General features: G+C 43.9%; 1 protein-coding gene across 1 annotated transcript; it reads right to left on the bottom strand.

Annotated features, from left to right (window-relative positions):
• Positions 1 to 2,918: 2,918 nt before the first annotated feature.
• Positions 2,919 to 14,683, bottom strand: LOC126188744 (uncharacterized). The gene is made up of 2 exons (XM_049930353.1): positions 14,109 to 14,683; positions 2,919 to 3,042 (listed from the first exon to the last, which is right to left on the bottom strand). The coding sequence occupies exons 1-2, from the start codon at positions 14,681 to 14,683 to the stop codon at positions 2,919 to 2,921; spliced, it is 699 nt and encodes a 232-aa protein (XP_049786310.1).
• Between the last annotated feature and the right edge of the window lie 3,276 nt (positions 14,684 to 17,959).

The raw sequence follows: 17,959 nt of genomic DNA, 5'->3' as shown, positions 1-17,959 counted from the left end.
AGGGCAAGCCTCTTCATTACCGGATAACTACTTCAACTCACATCCATTTGAACCTGCCTACTGTACACGTCTTCTGGTCTCCCTCTGTAATTTTTATCTTCCCACAAGACTATCCCCCTTTAGGAGAGCTGCCTTCACTATTGCTACATGCCTCTCCAATATCACTTTCATACCACTCCTGAAAGGTGGTTTGCTTCATCCGTGTGCCCAGCCGTTCCGATAGTCGCTATCTTCGATTCCACTGCCGTTGAATTCTTCACCGTAGGCCAGGAAAGGGGTCCTCAAGACACGCCAGGTGAATAAAGCCTTTTTAACAAGGTGTTACTCCTCCCTCTCCTTCTTTCTCAACCGGGGTTGTCTGAATTTCGCTTCCACATAAGCAACACTCATGGCCAGTCCCTTCAAAAAGGATGTCATAACACTTAAATATATGCTCTATGAAAACCTTCTCTATTTCAGAAGTGCTTTTTAATTTGATTTCATTTTTTATCCCCACTATCTTGGCCATCATAAGTTATTTTGGAGACGACGCAGCAAATTCATAAACTAATTTTATTGCTTCACATCTTAATCTAATGCCTTGAGAATTATCTCATTTACTTCTTCTTCATCCCCCATGTTTTACTTTTGCTGATAGTCATATTATGACCTCGTTTCAAGATAGTGCCCTTCCATTCATCTACCAATTCATTTTCCGTATCTGACAGCATTGTAGTGTCACTCTCAAAGTACAAAACTTTTAATTCTTATTCTTGAACTTTACTCATATTTCCAAATTTCTCCTTCGCTTCCTGTACTGCTGTAACATTGTACTGATTGAAAAACATCGGAGATGGCCTAGGCCCCTGACTCACAAACTTCTCAACTGTACCTTTCTTCCATGGCGTCCCACTATAATGGCTGCAGTATGGTATCTGTAAAAGCTGTTAATAAGTTTTAGATCCCCTATATTTTATACCTGATACCTTCAGAATTTCAAAGAACGTTTTCCAGTCAAAATTTCCTACGATACATACTTAGGTTTGCCTTTCTTTTAGTTTATCTTTTAAGATTCGTTATTGGATCAGTGCCATCCCGCGTGTTCCTAGGTTTCTCCAGAACCCAAATTAATCTTCCTCGAGTTTGAACTATATCAATTTTTTCCATTTTTCTGTAAATAATTCGTGTAATTGATTTAGACCCTGAGTATTGTTGCCCATCAATCGACGTCCTCAACTTTTCGTAGTGGAGGCCCGTGCTTCTGCTCAACTGAGACAGAGATCTATAATAAAATAAGGAAGCTTTTAAAGATTTCACAGTTGTGCTGAAAGATGTTTCGACAATGTAGTCTGCATTGCAGGAAAATAAGGAACTGAGTCGTATAGCAGTCTACTCTTGCACAACAGTTAAACAATGCAAGTACTTTATTGGTGTTCTTTCAGCAGTTATAGTCTTACGGACTGCGCAATTTCAGTTTAAGACATTATATAATATGTACCGAGCAAAAGTTTTAACATGTGATATACGTGATGATGATGTGGTGCACAGTAAGGTGTCGTCGTTGAACGTCTGTGGGAGGATACAAGTCGACTTAGAAAAATTTCCTAGCTGGTATGATAAACGGCAGCTAGCTCTAAATGTAGAAAAACATAAGATAATGCTGATGAGTAGGGGGAACAATCCCGTTATGTTCGAATATACCATTAATAGTCTGCCGCCTGACATAATCGATTAAATATCTAGGCGTAACGCTGCAAAGCGATATGAAGTGGAGCGAAGCTATTAGTGAAAAAGGTGAATGCTCCACTTCATTTTATTGAGAGAGTTTCTGGAGTGTGTTGTTCATCTGTAAAGGAGACCGGGTTTACAACTCTAGAGCTACCAGTTTTTCAGTACTACTCGTGTCTTTGGGATTCCCAACAGCTCGGATTCAAGGAAGACATCGAAGCAATGCAGAGGCGGACTGCTAGCTCTGTTACCGACAAGTTCGATAAACACGTTTTATTACACAGATGCTTTGGGAACTCAAATGGGAATCCCTGGAGGGAAGGCTATGTTCTTTTCCAAAAACGTTTTGATAAAATTTAGGGAACCTGCATTTGAAGCTGGCTGAGAACGACTCTAATGACGTAAACGCACATTTCTCGTGAGAACCACGGAAGCAAGAGAATATGAGATGTTACTGAGACATATAGATAGCCGTTTTCCCCTGTCTCTATTTCCGAGTGGAACAGGAAGAAAAAGTGCTGCAACGTACACTTCGTCGCTCACCGTATGGTTGCTTACAGAGTATGTGTGTAGATATGCGTTAGTGTTAGGACGTCTTTTCTGAATGTGGCTTCTCTGGTAGTGAAAGTTAGACTGTAAACAGTTCAGACAAGAGGAGAAGAGAAGCTTTTATGATGTGGTACTGCAGAAGACAGCTGTAGATTACTTGTGTAGTTCCGACAATTTCTTAATAGGTGCTAAATCATATTGAGTAGGAAAGAAATAAATGGCACAAGTTGACTCACAGAAGGGGTAAGTTAACAATAAACTTCCCAAGGCATTGAGGAGTTGTCAGATTCATTATGGATGGAAGCTGTGACGTTAAATATTGTAGGAGGAAACCATGGCTCTACCGCAGTGAACATGTAACTGTAGGTTACAGTAGCTTTGCGGAGGCTTACAAGCTTGTGCATTATGGATTAGCAAGGAGAGATGCATAAAACCAGACTTCGAACGGAAGATGAAAAAGTCTACACCAACATATATCGATTTACTATTGTATCTATGAGTAATTCTAGCTGACATTTTTGTGTGAAACTGAAATTTAACGTGCAGATATTTATTCTGTAATTCTACGTTGCGCATGATGGTACTTTGTTTCCTACGTTACACAGTGTATTCAAAGTATCATTAAGGCAGTACCTTTTCATAATGTAAAAAAGTATTTCACATTAGACACAAATCACTAAAAACAGATCACTTTTATGTGTTAACATTTCTTTTTCTTCTTCTTCTTCTTCTTCTTCTTCTTCTTCTACTCCTCCTCCTCTTTCTTCTCCTTCTTCTACTGTGTACCTTAAATACAAATCCACATTTATATTTTCATTGTAAATACTACGAACAATCGATTGAAATTCGGGAGCCATGATTCATATCTTATATTTATTCTAGGCTTTTAACTAATAGGTGAAAGATATGCCGCGTTCATCTTGAAAATTTATTTCCAGCTTTACATGGTTAATTTAAAGTTATGCGGATCGCATACAGCGCCATTTCTTTCAGCTGATATTGAGACATTGTGTGTCTTTGTGTTCCATACCTGTAAGTGATTTATTTCACTTTCCGCTGTATGAGATAACTGTAATATTTCCACATAACTATGTAATAAGAAACCAAATAAACGAACAAAATAAAATACGTGAGATATTTGTAATTTCTGTAATATTTTGCCTTAAAAGTATTTAATGATACTCAATTTTACGAAATTATAACCACCTTTCCTTGAAACGACTAAGGGTGAAATTATTTACATACCCACAACAGTAGCAGATGCAGTGTAAGATCGTTGGTTCCTAATTATAATTAAGTAACAATAATAATATGTGTTCGTTAACTAAGTCAATTTTCTTACCTCAAATGGTTACAGTACATAAGGTGACGGCCCTGCTTTATAATACGTATTTGGGCAGTGTTCATGAAAGTAGAAACTAATATCAATGTTTTATTTTAATTCTTAAGTTAGATTATCTTTTAGCTTGTGACACAAATTAAGTTCAAATGGTTCAAATGGCTCTGAGCACTATGGGACTTAACAGCTGTGGTCATCATTCCCCTAGAACTTAGAACTACTTAAACCTAACTAACCTAAGGACATCACACACATCCATTCCCGAGGCAGGGTTCGAACCTGCGACCATCCGTCACAGCCGCACTCGTACGCATTACGTAATGATAGTACAGGGGGAGGACATTTTAATTGAAAGTCGCTGCCTGGTATCGGCAGGTAAATTGATATCGCTGTGCTTGTGTTGCATTGGATTGTACTCGTTAACAACGCAGGCACTGCACTGTCACAACGTTGTAAAGATTAGCTTGCCCAGTGTGAAAACTTGCCGTAATACGCTGTGAGTGTACATTGGGAAGTTAGCTGTTGACAAATAGAACCACGACAGTTGCGGACTTCACCGCCCACGAGATGCACGGTGTGCGCAACCAGTGGAAGCAATTAAAGTGACAGATTACTTCCCACGCCCGCGGCATATCAGACTACTCTCTCTTATGTGGCCTCTCCGATGGGTTGGCGACCAGGCGAATAAATCATCCAGCTAACTTGCTAGAACATTCCGCAGAGCGCTTCCTCAACATTCTGAAGAGGGATGCTTCTTTGTGTTTCACATTCTTCATACTATAGGATGCGAAGATATCCTGTAAACTAAAGCCAGCTTAGTTACAGAGAGAAGAAGGTAATGGTATTCAAGAGGGGGTAGGGCTACAGTCCTAGTTGGACGATCTGGCTGTATCGATTTCGTTGGTTTTCTTAAATCAAATCAAATGAATTTCGCATTCCTTTGATTAAAAAGCAAAAAGCCAGTTTCCTACTACACCCAGCCCCAGCACGGATCGATGCTCTAACGCACCACTGCCCATTAAAATTGCTACAACAAGAAGAAATACAGATGATAAAAGGGTATTCATTGGACAAATATATTATACTAGAACTGACATGTGATTACATTTTCACGCAATTTGGGTGCATAGATCCTGAGAAATCAGTACCCAGAACAACCACCTCTGGCCGTAATACCTGTCATGATATGCCTGGGCATTGAGTCAAACAGAGCTGGATGGCTTGTACAGGTACAGTTGCTCAAGCAGCTTCAACACGATACCACAGTTCATCAACAGTAGTGACTGGCGTATATTGACGAGCAAGTTGCTCGGCCACCATTGACCAGAGGTTTTCAATTGATGAGAGATCTGGAGAATGTGCTGGCCAGGGCAGCAGTCGAACATTTTCTGTATCCAGAGAGGCCCGTACAGGACCTGCAACATTCGGCCGTGCGTTATCGTGCTGAAATCTAGGGTTTCGCAGGGATCGAATGAAGGGTAGAGCCACGGGTCGTAACACATCTGAAATGTAACGTCCACTATTCAAAGTGCCGTCAATGCAAACAAGAGGTGACCGAGACGTGTAACCAATGCCACCCCACACCATCACGTCGGGTGATACGACAGTATGGCGATGACGAATACACTCTTCTAATGTGCGTTAAACGCGATGTCGCCAAACACGGAAGCGACCATCATGATGCTGTAAACAGAACCTGGATTCATCCGAAAAAATGACATTTTGCCATCGTGCACCCAGGTTCGTCGTTGAGTACATCATCGCAGGCGCTCCTGGCTGTGTCAAGGGTAACCGCAGCCATGGTCTCTTAGCTGATAGTCCATGCTGCTGCAAACGTCGTTGAATTGTACGTGCAGATGGTTGTTGACTTGCAACCGTCCCCATCTGTTGACTCAGGGATCGAGACATGGCTGCACGATCCATTACAGCCATGCGGATAAGATTCCTGTCATCTCGACTGCTAGCGATACGAGGCGGTTGGGATCCAGCACTGCTCCTGAACCCACCGATTCCATATTCTGCTAACAGTCACTGGATCTCGACCAACCGGAGCAGCAATGTCGCTATACGATAAACCGCAATCAGAATGCCAATGTCGGCGTCTACGTGCCCATTGCAGTCCGTGGCATTGCTGGGTTCTGGTTCAAATGGCCCTGAGCACTATGGGACTTAACTGCTGAGGTCATCAGTCCGCTAGAACTACTTAAACCTAACTAACCTAGGGACATCACACACATCCATGCCCGAGGCAGGATTCGAACCTGAGACCGTAGTGGTCGCGCGGTTCCAGACTGTAGCACCTAGAACCGCTCGGCCTCTCCGGCCGGCTGCTAGGTTCTGGCCCATACAAACTGACGCAATGGCATGCGTGTCACCAATCCAAAAGACAGAGTCGAACCGTCGACGCAAACATTGTCTAAACCCGTAGCAGTGCTCCAAGTTTCGCCAACACTGTGGACGAAGGTGCCACCAGTGTAGGACAAGTCCGTTACGATCAGGAGGAAAATATGGCAGTCATCTCGTGCTGTGAACACACTGTCTCGTGCAGTGGACTGTCGGCTCTGTGTACGGTCCTCTTCATTTCACTGGTTCCACATACGCCTCACGAGCCGCAGTGTCATGGAATGAGAGACCCACTTCCCGAAGACCAACCTGTCTGCCCCATTCGAACGCACTCACATGCCAGTATTTCATCCTGTGACGTCGACGAGGCGTAGTGGCTCTCGGTTACACGTTTCCACTTCGTACAATGGTTTCGCACCGACTGAGAGTTGCGGAACACTGATCTGTCCGGATACACAAAAGAGGTCGCTGCTGGGCCTACGTGCACGCCACCTCCCTGCTATTTAAAACAATTATTATCATTCCGCTGTTCCTCACGCTGTCTTATCGTGGTGTGTTGCAGACCATTGTTTCTGAATGTTTAACTTTTTACAAACAGTAGTGTACATACAAAACGCAGTGTAATGCATTAGATTAAGTTCTCACGGCGACAGAAATGTTTTCATTCCAGAAAGCTAGTTCGATGGTGTTTGCTGCCATGAATGACAGTAAGAAAGATGTTGCTAGAAACGTTATATCCCATATAAAAATATTATTTTTTAAAAATTGCCTTTACTTTTTAAGGCGAGGTTTACTATCTTTTGGTTTAAAAAATCGATTTTTTAAAAATTGTATTTTTGGATCCATAAAAGTGTTTAGAATCCACCCCTGAAACTGTTTTTTTTTCCCGAATACGTAACGAAAATGTTTGCTACTCGCACCTGCCTGAAATCGGCCTTTTTCACGCACCAGTTTTTTCGGGACTTTCGACTTTGTAGCGGCGAAAAATTATTCTATGTGCTTGCCCATGACTAAAACTGATAAAATGATCAAGGAGCTTACGACGTAGTACGGCATTCCAGTTCGGTGGAACAGATGAAGAAGGCAATTTGCACAACGTGTTTCCACAACTGTTCGACGGATGACCACCCACAACACCAAAATTTTCATGCTGGGGAAACTAGTTGGTGCATGTGGCGCATTGCAGAGGCTACCGGCATCTGGACGACTATCAACATGACCAGCCGCTTTCCAAAGAAGTTCAAAAAGTGATTTATCCCATCTACGAGGCGCTCTCGGAGGGCGAGTTATTGTACCGGTGCTTGGGAGGAAAACCACAAACTTTACATGAAAGTTTGAATGTGTGTGTTTGGAAGTTAGCCCCCAAGCACTTGCATTCTGGTGCGAATACTGTGGAGACTGCCACTTTCCTGGCAGTGAGCAGCTTCAACGAAGGGTATTCAGCAATTCTGAAGGCCATGACAACGATGGACGTCACCCTGGGACTCTATTCGATGCAGTTCGCCAAGCATTCGGACGACCACCGGATTCAAGCGGCCGAAAACCTCTTGTCACCGGCCGTACGAGCGGCTCTGAAGCTGCGCAGGACAGCCCAGATCGAGTAGAACGCCCTTAATGAGGAAGAGGAAGAACTAGTTTATCGACCCGAAATAGCATATTCAACGTAAGTTGCATAATATTGCATTTAAATGTAGTCAAAACTTCAAACGACTTTTTTTTTTATCGCGCGGTATGGTAACTTCAAATCTACTGAACCTATTGGCACTATTCTTTGTTTCCGACGAAGATAACTAAATTTTCTTCGAATTGTACCACTTTTATTCCGATCCATCAACTATAAATATTTTTACATGGCCGACGATGTCGAAAAATCTATGAAAATACCCTATTTCTCCAAATGTCCACCATTTTGTTTCCTATGATCCAAATAACTTAAGCTAGATACAACTCCTAAAGAATGCTATATACTTCGCTAACGTCAACTTAATTTTGATTTCAGACGAGCCGGCTGACCTACCACGCGTGGAGGTCTACATCGAAATTTAGTTTCGTTCCGACGGCACTGCCGCCTTTGCTCTTCGACATTTCCGGTCAACAAAATTTCAGTTTGTAGAGGAAATATCAATAAACATGTTGAAAAAATTTGACATTGATATCTGTAACACATCCCAAGAAAAAATTCTCAAAGACCATGCTTTTTTACGGACCAAAGATAGTAAACCTCCCCTTAAGTTAGCTTCACAGATTTTCGAATATTTTCATTGCCGCCAACATGTTGAGATAAAATGATTAGTGCAGTTGTGGAAATTCGTATGATGACAAGGTTCCTACAAAAGAAAATGCCTCATGTCGGAAGTACACATACATCGAATTTATTGTGAGAACAGTAGATATGTATACGACATAAACAATCGTAACCAAATTACATAGTTCTTTCATAACACGAGTAAAGACCTAAGGAGTTTGCACTCCCTGGATGGAAGATGGTATAAAGGCACTCACTGCCCTGTTGCGTTATTGTATTGTTAGTGCTTTGTCCAACCTCCGGCTTTCCTAATACCTCAAAAATTTTCATCGATATCTTCAAAAAAATTTTCTGGTTTAGCAGAAACAGGTACAGATGAATTATCTTCTTGAAACATTTGACTTTCGTCCTCTAGGTACTAAAATACTCTTATCATCTCTGCCCTAGCAGCTCAGTTTACACGTTAGAGTTGAGTCTAGTGTTCAGCCAAGTAATGTGTGATTTCTTTGCGCAGGAGGCTGCCCAAATCATAACACTTCAACCATAAAAATTTCCGCTCTTTCCGACGTGCCGCTCAATTCTCAGATCATTGCCATTCTGAAGTCCATGGTACATGTTTTTCAGCAAACTCCGCTCTAGCCTGTTTATGTTTGGGCTTTAGATCAGGATTCTGCAGTCGTTTGTTGAATGCAAGATGTTTGTCATGTAATAAAATTTGTCTTACACTACTGGCAGTTACAAGCAACTGTAAATCAGCGACGAATTTAGAAGCATAATGATTCGCGGGCCTTGCTTAGTGCTTAAGTAACCGTTTCGAGTCGCCAGATAATTTTCTACTGTTCCCATACTTTCCGTTCTGTACGTAACGCGTGCGCCGAACCTAACGAAATTATTAATCATTGTAGTTGAAAGTTTCAACTTCGTGGCGATTTCATGATTAGAGCTTCCCATTTCCATGTACACAACTATTTTTGGTTTTTCATCACATGATGACTGTCTTCTGCGTGCCATTTTTACACTCGTGGTGTATGTACAAAACACGCTCTGTGACTGGTAATTTCTGTTTCCTATCTGCAGTAAAGCATCGTACATACACAGTAACATCGCGCAGAGCCGAATGCATTTATACCACCTTCCACCCGCTACTAGCTGAATCGTTGGTGTCTTGTTATGTACCGTACCATTGACATCAAATGCGATATAATTTAACTGATTTTGTCGATATACTAGAACTCATACTATTGCATACATACTGTACACAACTATTCCAAACGATAATGTTAATTTTCCTACCATTATCAATGCCTTTATACTGATTCCCACAACTGTACATGACAGCAAGAGATGGACCGGTATCTTCCAAGAACGATTGCCTATCGAAGTCGCGGGGTCCAAACGACACACATCGAACGTGCGATTGTAAATCGAATATGCGAGCCTCGTGGCAGGCGTTATGAGTATGTTTACGGTGGTCACTACAGCAACTACAAAAAGGAGCGTAAAAAAATACTTATAATTCCAAAGGAGGCGACTTACCCTACTCGTCGTCGGTGTTGTCGTCATTTGAAAGTCCATGTGATGTGTGATGTGTACGCTACAGGGACAATTCCCTTTCTGCCACAGCCTGGGTAAACTCTACCATTATCACGCAAGAATATCGGCAGAGTGTCACATGCGTTAACTTTTCCCTGCAAATGCAAATTATGGAAATAGAGATACTGAAACAAGTACAGTTCGTATTTTTGTCCTGGACCGCATTCTCTTTTAATGGAAGACTTGAGAGATTTCCAGAGCCACTCGGTATTCTGAGTGTGGACACTGGGGTCATCCGAAGACAGAAACTCCACAGAATGTTTTACGAACTCGTGGTCGAATCCTTCAGCTTTCAGAGTCTTGTAGGACTGATACCCGTTTGTAATTACTTTAGTACCAGGCAGTATGAAGTGCTTTATCAGACCCACTAAAGTGACGTATCTCTGGACAATACTCGCACAACGAAACACTTCCGGGACTCTCTTTCTATTGTAGCGAATACCAAAATATGATCAATTTCACTCTTTGAAGGTCGTCGTCCTCTCTGGTTCTTCCGTCTAGCTATATGAGATTCGTCCACTTCCACTATTTTGCTCGCTCCACCATTTCGTACACTGCCGTTTGTCACTACCACTTAACAGACTTCTCTGCTAAACTCGAAATAGTCAGAGACGGTATTAGCAGGTAACTCTGTTTCCGATGCTGTTGCTTGCAACAGTCTCGAATCCAGCAAGGTAAGAAAATTACGCTGGTCTCGATGGATAATTTGGAAGAGTAGAACCACGTATTCTTCCTCGTTCGTTTTCCGCACTGTCCGCAATGAAATCGTAACGCTATTTCAGCATCGAAACTCCTCTTACGTAGTTTTACCCACTTCGCACCACCACAGTTTACACAGTCCCTCCTTTCGCCGTCCGATAGTACTCAATATTTTCGGCAAAAAGTCAAACAGTTTTCTACGCTGGATGAACAGGGAATTAGATTTTTCCATATGAGAGATTCCGCCGAAAAAACGTCAGGAACACCAGACATCATACTCACTATCGACAGAAATCGTTTGCGTTTCCAAAGCAAATCAGAAACAATTCGCGGAGCAATGTAATTGAGACCAACTAAAGGAACGACGGAAGACAGATAAAAATGATCACATATAATTGATCATAACGGCAGCCACGAGACTCGTATGATCAATTTACAATCGCACGTTCGATATGTGTCGTTTGAACCCTGCGACATCGATAGGCCATTACCTTTGGAAATTACCGATGGATCAAGCAGTTGGATGACTGACAATCTAAAATGAAACAAGAAACTCACGAATACGTACTAGTAAAATTCAAATAACATTTGGATTATATAGCTATTTCTACACTACTGGCCATTAAAATCGCTATACCACGATGACGACGTGCTACAGACGCGAAATTTCACCGACAGGAAGACGATGCTGTGATATGCAAATGATTAGCTTTTCAGAGGTTTCACCCAAGGTTGGCGCCGGTGGAGACACCTACAACGTGCTGACATGTGGAAAGTTTCCAACCGTTTTCTCATAGACAAACAGCAGTTGACCGGCGTTGCCTGGTGAAACGTTGTTGTGATGCCACGTGTAAGGAGGAGAAATGCGTACCATCACGTTTCCGACTTTGATAAAGGTCGGATTGTAGCCTATCGCGATTGCGGTTTATCGTATCGCGACATTGCTGCTCGCGTTGGTCGACATCCAATGACTGTTAGCAGAATATGGAATCGGTGGGTTCAGGAGGGTAATACGGAATGCCGTGCTGGATCCCAACTGCCTGGTATCACTAGCAGTCGAGATGAGAGGCATCTTATCCGCATGGCTGTAGGATCGTTCAGCCACATCTCGATCCCTGAGGCAAGAGATGGGGACGTTTGCAAGTCAACAACCATCTGCACGAAGACGTTTGCAGCAGCAGGGACTATCAGCTCGGAGACCGTGGCTGCGGTTACCCTTGATGCTGAATCACAGACAGAAGCGCCTGCGATGATGTACTCAACGACGAACCTGGCTGCACGAATGGCAAAACGTCATTTTTTCGGATGAATCCAGGTTCTGTTTACAGCATAATGATGGTCGCATCCGTGCTTGGCGACATCGCAGTGAACGCACATTGGAAGCGTGTATTCGTCATCGCCATACTGGCGTATCACCCGGCGTGATGGTGTGGGGTGGCATTGGTTATACGTCTCGGTCACCTCTTGTTCGCATTGACGGCACTTTGAATAGTGGACGTTACATTTCAGATGTGTTACGACCCGTGGCTCTACCCTTCATTCGATCCATGCGAAACCCTAGATTTCAGCAGGATAACGCACGGCAGAATGTTGCAGGTCCTGTACGGGTCTTTCTGGATACAGAAAATGTTCGACTGCTGCCCTGGCCAACACATTATCCGGGTCTCTCACCAACTGAAAATGTCTGGTCAATGGTGTCCGATCAACTGGCTTTTTTCAAAACGCGTCACTACTGTTGATGAACTGTGGTATCGTGTTGAAGCTGCATGGGCAACTGTACCTGTACACGCCATCCAAACTCTGTTTGACTCATTGCCCAAGCGTATCAAGGCCGTTATTACGGCCAGATGTGGTTGTTCTGGGTACTGATTTCTCAGGATCTATGCACCCAAATTACGTGAAAATGGATTCACATGTCAGTTCTGGTATAATATATTTGTCAATTGAATACCCGTTTATCATCTGCATTTCTTCTTGGTGTAGGAATTTTAATGGCCAGTAGTGTATTAATTTTCTGCACGTTTTCTGTAAAGTCTAATAGGTGGCTCTCTGTTTGACTAGTGGGTATCTTCAAAAATACATTAAGCGTGGTTCCAATGTATTTTGTTTTTATACTTAACTGTCGTTTTTTTTCAGTTACTCCTGTTGTAATGTATCACAGGTCACTGTCTGCGCCCGGCAGGCGGTGCAACTTGTATTGTTTCCGTGGCAGCATTATAAGCCACTGGGCGGATGAGTCATATGTCGTTCCTATCTAGGCACAAGTGCCAAAGGCTGGAACTTGTTTTATTTTGTTTTTTGACGAGCGTATCTGCTTTCTCGCAATGTAATTTCACATAAGTAACCTTTGTGCGTCACGACAGTTCTAATCTTGGTTAATGTTTTTCTCTCACATACTTAATTTTCTATGTATTATTTTGTAGTGTTTCTCAAAATTTCATTCTGATGAACACATCCTTAGAGGCGTGGAAACCTTGGTCAGTGTACCAAACATTTATTTGCAACCGGCTGGCTGTACGATTCCTGCATTGGAGCGTCGTTTGCTTTGGTTCGTTGCGCTACCGTCAGACTTGGGGAGGAGTGCTTCTACTGTCTATTAAATACAACAGCCACGGGCAACGGCGGGGCAGACGCCAGCTCGGCCAACCTTCAGCGGCTGCAACCTCGGTAGCCAACAGTTTCCACAGCAGGCGGCAACGCCAGAGAAACTGCGGCAAGACTCATTTACGGCATGAATATTCATCCCGGTGGCGCGGAACCAAGTCGGGCCGACGAATGCCCGCACAGGGAGGCGGCTGGCCCCTGCGCCATCGCAGTAAGGACGCCACGGGGTCTCTGGATGTGACGTTATCAACGCTAGGACAGTAGTGGCAACTACGTAACAGCACAATTGCCCGTGTTAAAACTTGTCCTGAAAGCAAGTTTTGTGAACACTCCAACACAACGTTTTGGTACGAGGAGCGAAGTTCGTTTACTGATTGCATCTCGCTGTCACTTCCGCAGTGCGTGTTAACTGTGAAATTACAAAGAGGTGACTAAAGTCATCGGATAGGGATATGCACATATACCGACGGCATATGTGTATCTGTATCCCATACAAAAGGTGTAAAATTGTTATTTGTGCTCAGGTGATTCGTGTGAAAAGGACTCCAATGTGATTCTGGCCATACGACAGGAGTTAATAGCTTTGAATGCAGAATGGTAATTGGAGCTAGACGGATGGGACATTTCATTTCGGAAATCGTTAGTGATTTCAATATTTATAAATCCATAATGTCAAGAATGTGCCGAGAATACCTAAGTTCAGGCATCACCTGTCACCGCGAACAACGCATTGGCCGACGGCCTACACTTAATGACCGAGAGAAGCGGCGTTTGCGTAGATTTCTCAGTGCTAACAGACGAGCAACCCTGAGTGAAATAACCGCAGAAATCGATGTAGAATGTACAAAGCACGTACCCGTTAGGACGCGAGTGTCTTTGCTAACAGCACATCGCCCGCAACGCCCCTCCTTGGCTCGTGACCATATCAGTTGAACCTTCTACGAGTGAAAAACTGTGGGCTCCGTCTCCTTGCCTCCATCTCCTTGCCTCCGTCTCCTTGCCTCGGTCTCCTTGCCTCAGTCTCCTTACCTCCATCTCCTTGCCTCTGTCTCCTTGCCTCGGTCTCCTTGCCTCCGTCTCCTTGCCTCCGTCTCCTTGCCTCCGTCTCCTTGCCTCCGTCTCCTTGCCTCCGTCTCCTTGCCTCCGTCTCCTTGCCTCCGTCTCCTTGCCTCCGTCTCCTTGCCTCGGTCTCCTTGCCTCCGTCTCCTTGCCTCCGTCTCCTTGCCTCCGTCTCCTTGCCTCGGTCTCCTTGCCTCCATCTCCTTGCCTCCGTCTCCTTGCCTCGGTCTCCTTGCCTCGGTCTCCTTGCCTCCGTCTCCTTGCCTTGGTCTCCTTGCCTCCGTCTCCTTGCCTCCGTCTCCTTGCCTCCGTCTCCTTGCCTCCGTCTCCTTGCCTCCGTCTCCTTGCCTCCGTCTCCTTGCCTCGGTCTCCTTGCCTCCGTCTCCTTGCCTCCGTCTCCTTGCCTCGGTCTCCTTGCCTCGGTCTCCTTGCCTCCGTCTCCTTGCCTCAGTCTCCTTGCCTCCATCTCCTTGCCTCCATCTCCTTGCCTCCATCTCCTTGCCTCCCGATTCCTGTTGGTTGTGGTGCAGACCTAAAGAGGCCATGGACCAAGGCACAGTGCCAGCTGGTTGTGGTTCCATAATGGTGTGGCCTATAAAATACATTGGGTTCTCTGTTCCAAATCAACTGATCATTCAATGTAAATGATTATGTTCAGCTACTTGGACGATGGAATTTTTATGGATGACAATGCGTCACGCCACCGGGCCACAATTTTTCGCCATTGAAAAAAATGCTGGACAGTTCGAGAGAGTAATTTAGCCAGCCACATCGCCCAGTATGAATTTCATCCAACATATGAGGGACATAATCGAGAGGTCAGCTTGTTCACAAAATCCTGCACCGAGAACAACTAGTCAATTGTTAATATTCAGCTAAAGGGAAAGCATGACTCAATGTTTTTCCAGGGTACTTCAAAGGATTTGTTGAGTTCATGACACATCGAGTTGGTGCACTTCGCCGGGTTAAAGGTGGTTCGACAGGAAACCCAGGAGGTACCCTATCACATTTGTCACTTCAGTGTATGTAGGAGAAGGAGTAGAAGGAAAAAATATTCCTTAATGTAAACTGCTCAGAGATTTTCGGCGAATGCAAATTCTGCGGAACAATGAGCAAAAACTAATTTTTAAGAAACTTCAATCGTTTCCAGCATTTTACCTTAAGTTATGGCATAATTTTGTGGGGAAGCACCTCCGAAATAGATTCTACTACACTAGTGAAACTAAAAAAAGAGCTATAAGAATGATAGACAACATTTAAGGGAGAGGATCATATGGGCTAGCATTTAAAGCACTTCTAACACTGCCAAAGGTAAACGTACATGGACTCGTACGCTGAATAGGAATCATATATGAGACTTTCGGCGTATGCCATCTTCAAATTACTTACGGCAATGCAGCCGGAAATGCAGTCGACAATCACCGATATTTCGGTAGGAACACGCACAGTCACACACACACACACACACACACACACACACAAACGCAAGCTGCCGACGACCACACCTGGCTACATTCATTGAAGTTATTTGAACCAAATTCCTGTAGTTGCGTGATACTTAAGATATGTAGACACAGTCTTTAAAGAAGGAAATGAAACTTCTATTAGCTCAGACATCTCACTATGAAATTGAATCAGTCATCTTATGCAGGATATTAAGTCCCAGAAAAACTGGCATCACATAGGAGAGAGGTAAGTATTAAAGAGATTTTTAAAAATCTCTGTAAACATTTTTAACAAAAACGATTTGTACAGTATAAATGATTCGCGTATGTGTACTACAGTCGAAGACAAACTGCAGTTTACACTGAAGAACCAAACAAAATGGTACACCTGCCTAAAATCTTGTAGGGCCCTCGCGAGTATGCAGAAGTGCCGCAGCACGACGTGGCATGGGCTCGACTAATGTCTCAAGTGGTGCTGGAAGGACCAGACACCATGAATTCTGCAGGGCTGTCCATAAATCCGTCAGAGCACGAGGGGTGGACACCTCTTCTGAGAAGGACGTTGTAAGGCATCCCAGATATGATCAGTATTGTTCATGTCTGAAGAGTTTAGTGGCCAGCGAAAGTGTTTAACCTCAGAAGAGTGTTCCAGGAGCCACTCTGCAGCAAATCTGGACGTGTTAGGAGTCGCATTGTCCTGCTGGAATTGCCCAAGTCCGTCGGAATGCACAATGGACATGAACGGATGCAGGTGATCAGAATGGGTGCTTACGTACGTGTCACCTGTCAGAGTCGTGTCATGAAGTATGAGAGGTCCCATATCACTCAAACTGCAAACGCCCCACGCCATTACAGAGCCTCCACCAGCTTGAACCGCCATTGCTGTAATGTAGGGTCCATGGATTCAAATGGGTCAAATGGCTCTGAGCACTATGGGACATACCATCTGAGGTCATCAGTCCCCTAGAACTTAGAACTACTTAAACCTAACTAACCTAAGGATTTCACAAACATCCGTGCCCGAGGCAGGATTCGAACCTGCGATCGTAGCGATCGCGCGGTTCCAGACTGAAGCGCCTAGAAACGCTCGGTCACAGCGGCCGGCAGGTCTATGGATTCATAAAGTTGTCTCCATCCGCTCGATGTAATTTGAAACGAGATTCGTCCGACCAGGCAACATGTTTCCAGTCGTCAACAGTCCAATGTCTGTATTGACGGTCGCAGGCGAGGCGTAAACCTTTGTGTCGTGCGGTCATCACACGAGTGGGCCTTCGGCTCTGATAGCCCATATCGATGATGTTTCGTTGAATGGTCCGCACGCTGACATTTGTTGATGGCCCAGCTTTGACATATGCAGCAATTTGAGGAAGGTTGGCACTTCTGTCACGTTGAACGATTCTCTTCAGTCGTCGTTGGTCCCGTGCTTGCAGGGTCTTTTTCCGACCGCAGCGATGTCGGAGATTTGACGTTTTACAGGATTCCTGATATTCACGGTACACGCGTGAAATTGTCTTATGGGAAAATCCCCATTTTGTCGCTACCTCGGAGATGCTTTGTCCCATCGCCTGTGCGCCGGCTACAACACACGATCAAACTCACTTAAATCTTGGTAACCTACCTTCGGAGCAGCAGTAACCGATCTCATAACTGCGTCAGACCCTTTGATACATGCGTTGCCGACCGCAGTGCCTTATGATGCCTGCTTACATATCTCTGTATTTGAATACGCATGCCTATACTAGTTTCTTTGGCCCTTCAGTATAATGCTGCATACTGTGTACAAAATGAGGTGTAGCTTACAAAAACCACGAAATACGTTCTAAGAGACAGAAAAATAAACTCTCATTCCGCTTAAAAATTGCATAGATGATGTAAGCAAAATTGTAACTGATTATAGAACAAGTATAATCGAGGGCCAAAATCACACCGTGGTCGATTTTGAGACCGTAGCATGTGTCCATGTTCCTGATATCCCCTTGTCTTAAGATAAACCAGACGTGTCTGCATCTGTAGACCCATATTATTGATATAAACAGTCACGAAAAGATGCCTCACCGTTTCTTTTGCATATGTACCCAAATCACGAAGCACAATTTTTTTGCTCTATGCTGCTCAGTTGTTATCCATAGTTGTGAACATAACGTAGTTGCATGTACTTAGTGGTAGCAATTCGGAACAGGACGTAAGTCGGCAGTTGTTTCTGGACCACAAGCCACAAACAATGCTAAGTGAAAATGATGATAACAAGAATTGTTGGAATAGGTCACAAATGTGTACACGTTGGATTCAGTACCTGTTCTTTACATTCTGATTCCATTTTCACTGTAATTACACACTTCATAACTGTCAGAAAAACACCATTGTCAGTAGTCTATA

This window comes from Schistocerca cancellata, chromosome 5, assembly GCF_023864275.1.
Source record: "Schistocerca cancellata isolate TAMUIC-IGC-003103 chromosome 5, iqSchCanc2.1, whole genome shotgun sequence".
Lineage (NCBI taxonomy): Eukaryota > Metazoa > Arthropoda > Insecta > Orthoptera > Acrididae > Schistocerca > Schistocerca cancellata.
Note: the sequence above shows the minus strand (reverse complement) of the source record. Positions and strands in the feature narration are given on the sequence as shown.

Bases quoted from the DNA above. Each gene is read 5' to 3' on its own strand.
- LOC126188744 (XM_049930353.1), bottom strand. From the start codon at position 14,683: ATGGCCTCTTTAGGTCTGCACCACAACCAACAGGAATCGGGAGGCAAG. The intron at 3,043-14,108 runs GTAAGGAGACTG...TTTGTATTTAAG, and splicing joins ACAGAGGCAAGGAGATGGAG to GTACACAGTAGAAGAAGGAG.